This window comes from Symsagittifera roscoffensis, chromosome 5 (assembly GCF_963678635.1).
Source record: "Symsagittifera roscoffensis chromosome 5, txSymRosc1.1, whole genome shotgun sequence".
Classification (NCBI taxonomy): Eukaryota; Metazoa; Xenacoelomorpha; order Acoela; family Convolutidae; genus Symsagittifera; species Symsagittifera roscoffensis.
Window position 1 is genome coordinate 47,263,144 of NC_087066.1, and position 12,360 is coordinate 47,275,503.

At 35.2% G+C, this 12,360-nt stretch overlaps 1 protein-coding gene across 1 annotated transcript; it reads left to right on the top strand.

Moving 5' to 3' along the window:
• Positions 1-4,074, top strand: LOC134846119 (sodium-coupled monocarboxylate transporter 1-like). The gene is made up of 3 exons (XM_063863340.1): positions 1-1,041; positions 1,537-2,673; positions 3,531-4,074. Exons 1-3 carry the CDS (start codon positions 825-827, stop codon positions 3,935-3,937), a joined length of 1,761 nt encoding a protein of 586 aa, XP_063719410.1. The 5' UTR covers positions 1-824; the 3' UTR covers positions 3,938-4,074.
• The last annotated feature ends 8,286 nt before the right edge of the window (positions 4,075-12,360 follow it).

The following is a 12,360-nucleotide window of genomic DNA, read 5'->3' on the forward strand; positions in this document are numbered from 1 at the left end:
TAATTCTTCATTTTACGATTTTCCCCAGCAACAATTTATCTCAGCTCAACTATTGGTACCAATCACTGGTTCTGGAAATTGACTATTGTTATAGTTGATGAGGCTGAAAATATTTTGGCAAAATAGCAATTAAAAGTCAATTAGTTTTTGTCTTTTGACAATCGACTAGCATATTCGAAAGCTCTAATCGCCTCAATTTTGAACCCCATTACCATTACCATTTTTTAAACAATGCATTTGGTGCGCAATGTTACCTCAATGATCATATACCAAACACTCAAATCCTAATTGGTTCAGTAGAAGTTTTATATTTGATTTAAAAAAGTTTAGTTCAAGCAAATTTGTCAAGCTGCCAAGTCGAACCGAAATTTTCATCCACGAAGAGCTTTATCGAGAAGTCTCTTCTTAATCTTTATATCGCCCTGTAATTCTAAAATCAAATACTCCTCTTAGTGGTGTGCCACTTTGCTCAAATCTATAAGGACTTTGATATTCAGCTATATACTTCGTTTTTCTGCTGAAATTATCTTCGAACCCAAATAGTTGGCCCCAAAACTCCGAATGCTTTAGTATTCTGAACTATAATCAAGCAATAGCAAATATAATTGAGTTCGCAAAACCTTTTAGTTTTTGCGTTAATTATAAAGACCTTTATGCCCCTTAATCTCCTGTCATCTTCACTTTATTGACAGAGAGACATTTTAACGTTTTAATTTTACTCCTACAAATTCAAAACTTGAGCTTTTAGGAACTAGTTAATTACTAGTTAATAATTTATTAGATTTAATCGGTTTATAATCAAAATCTTGGTTTGTGCCATCATCATGTCTGACGACGAATCGGCTGCTCGGTTTGGGATCATGGACTACGTGGTGTTCTCATGTCTGCTTCTCGTGTCGGCTCTGATCGGACTGTACTACGGGTGTTCGGGGGGCAAACAAAAGACCCAGGGCGAATGGCTGGCCGGAAACCGGGATCTGGACTGGCTCCCGACTTCTCTCTCCCTCCTCGCCAGTTTCATCTCGGCCATTACACTACTCGGTAGGTGTTTTAATTGTTCCAGTTTATAGGGTCCGACCAAATTGGTTTTCTTGTCAGTTCTAATTGGACCTATTTTTTGTCGATTATTAAGCTAATTAATTGGATTTTTCAAGGTTAGTCGGTTTCATGGCAATCAATTTTTTCAAGGCTTAGATAGTTTCGAGCTGATCGGTTCTTCGAGAATTAAAAGATTCATGCTCTGTCGAACCAGCTGTTTTCATCGTTTTTCAGTACCGAAACAAAATTATTTTTAAGTGATCAAGAATTCAATTTTGAAGTTAAAAACCATATTCGCGTCAAGTGTATGATGTCGCTTTCCCGTGTGGTTTTCAAAAGAGCTATAAGGACACATTTTACGTTTAAAAAATCGTATTTTCTTGTGAGTTCTAATGTGTACTTGGCTCTAAACGTTTACGAATGGACTATTCAAATGAACTATTCTAATGGTTCTAAAGGCTAAACCTTTAATTTTAAGGTTGATGTTCTTTGCTTCAGGAACTCCATCAGAACTGTACACAGCAGGATCTATGTACTTCTACCTGGCCATGACCTACTTTGTCGTCATCCCTGTGACCGCCTGCTTCTTCATGCCCGTGTTCCGAAGAGCCAACAGCCTCTCAGCCTTCATGTACATCGAGAGACGCTTCAACAAAACCGTCTCACTGATAGCTTGTTCTCTCTACATTGTCCAGATGGTCCTCTACATGGGGATTGTACTCTATTCGCCTGCATTGGCGCTTAATGCTGTAACTGGACTTTCACTCGAGGGTTCCATAGTTGCAGTCAGTCTTGTATGTATTTTCTACACAGTAGTCGGAGGCATGAAGGCCATAATATGGACAGACGCTCTTCAGACCATGGTCATGATTCTCGGCATGATTATTATTTCGATCGCTGGAACCTATAAGGTCGGCGGCATATCGGCTGTCTACGAGATCACGAAGAAAGGTTACCATCTAGAGTTCGACAACTTCTCCTTAGATCCGAGAGTTCGACACTCGGGAACTGACTTGATGATCGGAGGTATTTTCACCTGGTTGTCAATTTATGCCGCCAATCAAGCCCAGGTGCAAAGATACATCAGTGTGGGGACCAAAAGAGACGCACAAAAGGCCATATTCTTGAATTTGCCTGGTCTGATCTTTCTCATGTTGATCTCTGGTTACTGTGGATTGCTTGCATACACAAAGTACGCTCTGTGCGATCCAATCAAATCGGGAATCATTCAAAAACCAGATCAAATTTTGCCATATTTTGTGACTGATACATTTGCAACATGGCCTGGTTTTGGAGGCCTTTTTGTATCATCAATTTTCAGCGGGTCTTTGAGCACCATTTCATCAGGTGTAAACGCATTAGCTGCTGTAGTTTTGACTAACTTGATTCCCGAACAGTACCTCGGCCAAGAAGTCAGAGCGAAACTGGGTAAACTGATTGCAGTGGTATTCGGCCTGTTAGCTCTTGGGTTCGCTTTCATTTGCAAGTACCTGGATTCAGTTCTGCAGCTGGCTCTTTCCTTATTTGGACTATTGGCCGGACCTCTGCTCGGCCTGTTCACACTTGGAATGGCGTCGAGGAGAAGCAATGGGATCGGAGCAACTGTCGGCTATATTACCAGTCTTCTTATACAAGGTCAGTTCAACAACAAACATTTTTTAAACCTAAAAACCTTCTAAGTGTCATGATCAGGGGCGGATTTAGGGGGGGGGGGGGGGGGGGCGAACGCCTCCCCTCAGGGATTTGACCCCCTGCCGACCCAAAGGGTCCCCCCTTTGATACTTTTTCAGAAATCCATTTTTGGCCGACCGACCCTAAAATTTTTCTAAAGGCGCCTTTGGTGCCAATATATGCTATTTTTGAGGGGGAGCGCGCGCCAAAAAAACGCATTTTTTTTGTCAAAATTTTTCAAAAAGTGCCCAAAAAACGGCTTTTTTGACTGTTTTTTCAAAAATTTGCCTGCGGCGCAGAAAGTTTAGCAAAAATAGGGGGCAAAACAGTGCTTTGGGAGAGCGCGAAAAATAAAAATCAATTTGGTCGACCTAAAAAAAAAAAAAGGTCGTCAAAATTTTGGAAAATTTTTTGAAAATCCGCCCCCCCCCCCCTCGAGAAAATCCTAGATCCGCCCCTGGTCATTATCCAAAACTATTTTAAGATTTTGCTCTCGCCCCGAAAGTGCTATATAGAGAGTTTTTGAAGCAAAAGGATTGCAAATTGATGATCTAGGTCCAATTTAAAAAAAAACTTCTATATTGCATCTAAAAAAACACCCAAAATTACGAGCAAAAATCACATCAGCAACAATTGTTTTTAATTAACTCTTAGCTGAAAGTGAAATTTTGCTTTTTTCTTAGAGGTTGTCTCAATTCAAAGCCAAATGGTCGGATAGTTCTTTAGATCACACCCTGAAAGCGAAAAACTTTTGTTGCGATACCGTTTGTATACGTTTTCTTAATTTGATATCAAATCAAAGAATTTCAATTTTGTTTCAGTGCTTATCTACTGGGGATCTCAGACAGTGGATTATTCGGCTTCTAAACTCATCCTCTACGACTCCAACTGCACCGCCACGTCTCGGGCGCCATTGGACCAAATTCTCCACCAATTAGATTTCAATCAGAACACTTTCGGATACAAAACAGACACTTCCGACACTTCGGAATTCAACATCATGGAAAATTCCGTGTTTCGATTGTCTTATATGTGGTATGGCTGTATCGGTTTCACATGGACTGTGGTAGTTGGATATCTTGTAAGTTTAATCGTTCGGGTCGTGAACAAATCCGAGAAAGAAACGAGCCCTGACGAGGATTTGCTTTTCCACTTCCATGATATTTTCCCGTCGAGTGGCGACAGCAGACTTTCACTGGAACTAGCTCTTGGTGATGCGAATTGCTAAATTAATTGTTTGCTCATTTTAAAACTTCTATGAATATTTGTGCACCAATATTGTAAAACTGATCGTTTTGTGATTTTTTACACTCCATCTACTTGTGATTATTAAATAAGTTATTTCGTTATTAAAGACCTCCAACCAAGTGAATTTTTTTACTAACGTTCCGCATAGTCATTAGAGCTCTCAGACAAAATAAAAACTCAAAAATGTAGATGTTATTAGATTTGCAAAGTTTGCATAACTTACACAGGCGTTGTAACAACCCTTTTACCAGAAAAAAAACCTCTTAGAAAATAACAAACTGGTTCGAGGCTGTGGTTTTTATGACCAAATGGTATTCGAGACTGTCGCGATCTAAATTGTATTTATTTTTCAAACCACGTCGACCAAAATTCTGCATTTTCAGACTGTGCAGACCAAGACAATGTGTCCTTACTTACTTTTTGACCATGTCGCGACTAACTTTTGAAATTATTTCCAGACGGAAGCTAAATTATCTCCGACTGTTACACTGTTACTGCACGAAATTGAAATTAACAGCTTGAATTATTATTTCGAGTAAGCTTTGAAAAATATCAGAGTGAAGAAATACGATGGCTGATATGATAGGTTAGTCAGTCGTTTACCGGAGCTCGGTTCCTCAAAAGTAAACGCTTTTTGCTTCTAGAAAATATATATACTAACTTTATATATACTAACTTTGAGGGGGAGCGCGCGCCAAAAAAACGCGATTTTTTTGTAAAATTTTTTCAAAAAGTGCCCAAAAACGGCTTTTTTGATTGTTTTTTCAAAAATTTGCCTGCGGCGCAGAAAATTTAGCCAAAATAGGGGCAAAACAGAGCTTTGGCAGAGCTCGAAAAATCTATTTGGTTGACCTAAAAAAAAAAAAAGGTCGTCAAAATTTTGGAAAATTGTTTGAAAATCCGCCCCCCCCTCGAGAAAATCCTAGATCCGCCCCTGTATATATATATAAATGGAAACGTTTTTTATCCAATGAGCAAAAGCATAAATCTTTTCTGAAAGTTTGCTTAGGAAGGTTTTGCTTGGCAAGCTAAAAAATTTGATTTTGTCTGAATATGGCTCAAAATTCACAGATAAAGTATTTCTGCAATGTTGCAAATTAGTCTAAGAAATTCTGGCTAATGCAAATTTCTGAAAGTAGACAGGAAAAGTCTTACTGATGAATAAGGTTACGATGCGCCGTTTTGTTGGCCTAAATCATCCAATCCGTTGGCCACCCGGGTTGACGTCCATAGAAGAAAAATGCTTGTCATACAGTTTCATATATGAACTCTATGGAAAAATGCTTATCATAGAAAATTCATACAAAATTTTAAGTGTTTTTAAAAATTTTAATGAACATTTTTGGTCTAATTGCCTCTTTTGAAGCTTTCTGGTCATTAAAAAAATGGTTTGAAACTTTTGATAAAAAAATGCTTATCATACAATTTTTTTAATTTTCATTTATGGAAAAATGCTTATCATACAATTTCATAGTATGGAAAAAATGCTTATCATACAATTTCATATGATGGAAAAAATGCTTATTTTGCTATTTTCACTCACTTACTTTTTCTCTATGAAATTGTATGAAAGAGTATGATAAGCATTTTTTTCATATATGAAAAGTGTATGATAAGCATTTTTTGTCAACCCGGGAAAGACGGCTAAGACAATGGAACTTTAGAGTTGTCCTTTTTTATGTGGAGTTAAACTAGCAAGAGCCGTTCTCTAACAGGTTTTGAGTGACAGAAACAACGATGCCTACAAAACAACGTTTTTTTTCTTTTTAATACGAGATCCGTTTAGGCAATTTCATTGTCGACATACAATCAAATCTCACGACTGGTTAAGAAAATCAAATAAAAACCTTTTTGCTTAATCTTATAATTTATTTAGGTCGATATAACTAAAATATCAAAACCCTGTTTAACATTCGATGCTCTGAAAGTTCTCTATTATACTCTTCCCAAATATCTTATTGTTTCTGGATCTACGAATTCAGAGCGATCCGAATCTTGAATTGATTTCCTTTTCCGGATCTGAACAGACCTTGAAACTTTTGATGATTCAGTCATAACAATCAGGGTGTTGACCTTAAACAAGCTTTTTGCATCCAATTGATACTCACCAGCACCTCTTCTTTTCTTTTCTTCAAAATGAACTCAGTTAAAAGTCTGTAAGCCAGCCATTGATATGACTTAAAAAAGCTAAGCGCAGCGCGTAAAATACTAGATTTCAATTATCTGAATTTTCCAACTCAGAATTCAACTAACGTGTCGCTCCTTAAAATTTTTGGGGGTAAGAGGGTAACTTGGTTCAGCTGTTTTGCAATAAAAACAACTCTAACCGTCTAAATTTAAAAAAAAAATGTCGAAAAAATCTGTTCATGGTTTTTCATTCCTTTTTTCTAACCCCCTCAAAAAAATTGAGTAAACTTGGATGTAAATGTTCTTTTCGAAGACTTGCTATATTTTAGATATTGCTAAACTATTAAAACGCATCTAAAGCATCTAAGTTTTGGGTGCTTGTTTTTTGAGGGTGGTTGTTTTTTGAGTGGTTGTTTTGGGTGGTTCTTTTTTGAGGAAATTTGAATGACCTGAACAGGAGACAGCGCACTCTTTTTTGTTCAACTTTTACAGCTTTTCACAAAAAAGTCATCAATTGATGCTTGGTGTAGTCATGATGAATAACGAAGTTCAAGCGCTTGTAGACAATTTTTGATAATTTTGAAAGTTTTAACCAGTGCCATTTTTAGACAATTTTCTTTGTTATTTGCAGCATATTTTAAAACTATTGTTCAGACTTTCGAAGAGTACAAAATATTTATGCTTGGTGCAATTTTTTTCATCATTTATTTTTCGGAGACCGAAAATTAGTTTTTATTATAAATTAATTTATGTCTAAATGAGGCCATCGACTCCCTTAAATCAATTTTATAAAAAAAATGTTACCTCTGATATCTTTTTGCAACATACCTAAGAAAATTGCCAATTTGGCCATGCTCTGGACTAATTTATGTTGGCTTTGTATAATTCATCCATAATTCTGAAAGCGTAACGCGAATTATTCATGCGTGGCCAATGATCCCGCAAAACAAAAACGTTCGAAATTGAATTGAGGCTAGTTAAGCTAATCGGTCTTATTAATTTCGTAATTTAAACTTTTACACTTGACCTTTGAGATTGTCCAAAATTTATAACCTTTCAATAATTACTTATTATTCTCACTTATTTACTCAAAAATTATTCGATATGGATTAAGGATCAGTCGGAACATTCAGAGCTTGGCCCTGATATATGAGCAGTCTCGTATTATCTAAAACTGAGTTTGTAGAATTTCAAAGGCCAAAAATAAAGCGTAGTGCACTTTAATTGAGCACAAGTAAAAAATATCACAGAAAATCATAGATAAACACCCCTCCGCGTCTAAGCAAAGTGGAAAAAATCGATTGCAATTCATTCTTATCTCAAATTTCAAATTAGTTATCCACCATTCAAACAGATTTTTTTTCGCACTGCAAGAGAAACTACCCATTTCTGAATAAATCAATTTAATAATGCAGGAAGCATGAAATTTTATACTTAAACGTTCTGATCTCGAAAACTACTCGAATACTAAAATATATTTCCAGTCATTGGGGTAAAAAATTGTAACGTTTTGTTATTAATGTTGGAAATATTGGCGCCCAATCAAACCCCAAGTTTTTCTTCTGGGTCCATTAATAATCTATTCAATCTCATGCAAGAGGTATAATGGTGTGGTTTTATTGCTGCAACGGGTATTAACAGAGCAAAAGTATTAAGCTCGAGGACACGAAATGAAAAAGTTTGGTATGCTTAGAATATTGCGCAAAAATGCCAAAAAAAAGTTTTCCAATTTTATACCAATTAAACGAATAAAGCAAAAAAAAACACAGATAAAGGGCTTAAAATATTCCTACAACCACCGTCATAAAAAGATGACTAAAGTTGAGTTTGTAGAATTTCGAAAGACCAAATACAAAGCGTAGTGCACTTTAATTGAGCACGAGTAAAAATATCACAGAAAATCTCAAATAAACACACCTCCGCGTCTAAGCAAAGTGGAAATAATCGATTGCAATTAATTCTTATCTCAAATTTCAAATTAGTTATCCACCATTCAAGCAGATTTTTTTTTCGCACTGCAAGAGAAACTACCCATTTCTGAACAATTCAATTTAATAATGCAGGACGCATGAAATTTTATACTTAAAGGTTCTGATCTCGAAAACTACTTGAATACTGAAATGTATTTCCGGTCATTGGGGTAAAAATTTTGCAACGTTTTGTTATCAATGTTGGAAATATTGGGGCACAATCAAACCCTAAGTTTTTCTACTGGATCCATTAATAATCTATTCAATCTCATGCAAGAGATATAATGTTGTGGTTTTATTGCTGTAACAGGTATTAACAGAGCAAAAGAATTAAGCTCTAGGACACGAAATGGAAAAATTTGGTGTGCTTAAAGTTTTGCGCAAAATTGCAAAAAGTACTCAAAATTGAATACGAGTTTGCGAATAAAGCAACAAAAAATACAGATAAAGAGCCTAAAACATTCCTACAACGGGCGTCAAAAACGATGACTTGCTTTGAGTTTTTCTAGAAGAAGAAGAAGACGAAGAAGAAGAAGAAGAAGAAGAAGAAGAATTCTCTGCAAGAGAAACTACCCATTTCTGATTAATTCAATTTAACAATGCAGGACGTATGAAATTTTATTTTTGAACGCTCTGATCTCGAAAACTATTTGAATACTAAAATGTATTTCCGGTCATTGGGGTAAAAATTTGCAACGTTTTAATATCAATATTGGAAATATTGGGGCCCAATCAAACCCCAAGTTTTTCGTCTGGGTCCATTAATAATCTATTCAATCTCATGCAAGAGGTATAATGGTGTGGTTTTATTGCTGCAACGGGTATTAACAGAGCAAAAGTATTAAGCTCGAGGACACGAAATGAAAAAGTTTGGTTTGCTTAGAATATTGCGCAAAAAAGCCAAAAAAAAGTTTTCCAATTTTATACAAATTTAACGAATAAAGCAAAAAAAACACAGGTAAAGGGCTTAAAATATTCCTACAACCACCGTCATAAAAAGATGACTAAAGTTGAGTTTGTAGAATTTCGAAAGACCAAATACAAAGCGTAGTGCACTTTAATTGAGCACGAGTAAAAATATCACAGAAAATCTCAAATAAACACACCTCCGCGTCTAAGCAAAGTGGAAAAAATCGATTGCAATTAATTCTTATCTCAAATTTCAAATTAGTTATCCACCATTCAAGCAGATTTTTTTTTCGCACTGCAAGAGAAACTACCCATTTCTGAACAATTCAATTTAATAATGCAGGACGCATGAAATTTTATACTTAAAGGTTCTGATCTCGAAAACTACTTGAATACTAAAATGTATTTCCGGTCATTGGGGTAAAAAATTGCAACGTTTTGTTATCAATGTTGGAAATATTGCGGCACAATCAAACCCTAAGTTTTTCTACTGGATCCATTAATAATCTATTCAACCTCATGCAAGAGATATATTTTTTGTGGTTTTATTGCTGTAACAGGTATTAACAGGGCAAAAGAATTAAGCTCGAGGAGACGAAATAGGAAAAATTTGGTATGCTTAAAGTTTTGCGCAAAATTGCAAAAAATGTACTCCAAGTTTAATACAAATTTTGCGAATAAAGCAAAAAAAATACAGATAAAGAGCCGAAAACATTCCTACAACGGGCGTCAAAAAGAGATGACTTGTTTTGAGTTTTTCTAGAAGAAGAAGAAGAAGAAGAACAAGAAGAAGAATTCTCTGCAAGAGAAACTACCCATTTCTGAATAATTCAATTTAACAATGGAGAACGTATGAAATTTTATATTTAAACGCTCTGATCTCGAAAAATATTTGAATACTAAAATGTATTTCCGGTCATTGGGGTAAAAATTTGCAACGTTTTGTTATCAATATTGGAAATATTGGGGCCCAATCCTTCCCCAAGTTTTTCTACTGGATCCATTAATAATCTATTCAATCTCATGCAAGAGGTATAATGGTGTGGTTTTATTGCTGCAACGGGTATTAACAGAGCAAAAGTATTAAGCTCGAGGACACGAAATGAAAAAGTTTGGTATGCTTAGAATATTGCGCAAAAATGCCAAAAAAAAGTTTTCCAATTTTATACCAATTAAACGAATAAAGCAAAAAAAAACACAGATAAAGGGCTTAAAATATTCCTACAACCACCGTCATAAAAAGATGACTAAAGTTGAGTTTGTAGAATTTCGAAAGACCAAATACAAAGCGTAGTGCACTTTAATTGAGCACGAGTAAAAATATCACAACAAATCTCAGATAAACACACCTCCGCGTCTAAGCAAAGTGGAAAAAATCGATTGCAATTCATTTTTATCTCAAATTTCAAATTAATTATCCACCATTCAAGCAGATCTTTTTCGCACTGCAAGAGAAACTACCCATTTCTGATTAATTCATTTTAATATTGCAGGACGCATGAAATTTTATACTTAAAGGTTCTGATCTCGAAAACTACTTGAATACTAAAATGTATTTCCGGTCATTGGGGTAAAAAATTGCAACGTTTTGTTATCAATGTTGGAAATATTGCGGCACAATCAAACCCTAAGTTTTTCTACTGGATCCATTAATAATCTATTCAACCTCATGCAAGAGATATAATTTTTGTGGTTTTATTGCTGTAACAGGTATTAACAGGGCAAAAGAATTAAGCTCGAGGAGACGAAATAGGAAAAATTTGGTATGCTTAAAGTTTTGCGCAAAATTGCAAAAAATGTACTCCAAATTTAATACAAATTTTGCGAATAAAGCAAAAAAAATACAGATAAAGAGCCGAAAACATTCCTACAACGGGCGTCAAAAAGAGATGACTTGTTTTGAGTTTTTCTAGAAGAAGAAGAAGAAGAAGAACAAGAAGAAGAATTTTCTGCAAGAGAAACTACCCATTTCTGATTAATTCATTTTAATATTGCAGGACGCATGAAATTTTATACTTAAAGGTTCTGATCTCGAAAACTACTTGAATACTAAAATGTATTTTCGTTCATTGGGGTTAAAAATTTGCAACGTTTTGTTATCAATATTGGAAATATTCGGGCCCAATCAAACCCTAAGTTTTTTCTTCTGGATCCATTATTTTCTATTTAATCTCATGCAAGAGGTATATTGATGTGGTTTCATTGCTGTAACAGGTAATAACAGTGCAAAAAAATTAAGCTCGAGGACACGAAATGGAAAATTTTGGTGTGTTTAGAGTTTTGCGCAAAATGGCAAAAAAGTAATCCAAATATAATACGAAATTTGCAAAAATTGCAAAAAAATACAAATAAAGGTCCTAAAACATTCCTACAAACGCCGTCAAAAAAAGATGACTTTTTTTGAGTATTTCTAGAAGAAGAAGAAGAAGAAAAAGAAGAAAGAAGAAGAAGAAGAATTAATTTCTCGGTGTTACTTTTTTTTAAATCAGACGAACTATTTTTAAATACATTAGTAACAAAGCTCTGATTTTGATTAAAATCAATTTAAATAAAATAGATAAGACATTTTGGAGACTCAAATAAAGAAGCCTAAATACAACAGCGGAAGAAGAAGATCTTGACATGCCAAAAAAAACTTCAAAAAAGTTTGTGGCACCATCTCAACAAAAAATGCATCTACTGAACAATAGATGTTTCGGTTTGAACTCCGATAGTTCTACCTAATCATAAAAATTGGAGTCACAATTTATAAAACTTCTTTTGCAGAAAAATTGAAAACTCGCTAGTCCTAGGCAACTTTACTCGGTTTTTTTTTTACAAACTTGACCATGTTCAAATAGTGTTTACTGCTTCTACTAACTGTGCCTCTTCCCCTAGAGTCTCCGTAACATCAAAGTTATTGAATGGGGCTCGATAATCAGTAGACACTCAACTAAGCCCATGCGGCAGTAAACAGTGAACAAGTCCAAGTAGGAAGCTTTCAAACGCCAAAAGCTATTTAAAAACACACATCAAAATTGTAATAATTTCGGTAAAAAATTTACGCGTCTGAGTTGTTCCTGTGATATATCAGTTTAGTTGAACTACAAATCAATAACAAAAATAATAAATTTGATTAGTTCTTCATTGCTCAATTTGAATAGATTGCGCACTTGGCGAGCAATCTGATGAGAATTGGCTTGAGAAAAACCAGTAAAACTGGAGGGATGAAATGAATTCTCCCAAAGTAAATTATAAACTTTGCTCACCGGTAACTAGTTGACGCTCGTGGAATTTTGCTGTTAAGATTAGGTATTTTCATCAAAACTAAAGTAGTCCTTCTAGTATTGTACGCAGGCCCATCGAATTCGTTTATTTAAAGGTTTGTCTGTAAGTATCCCTGATACTGGCCGAAAAA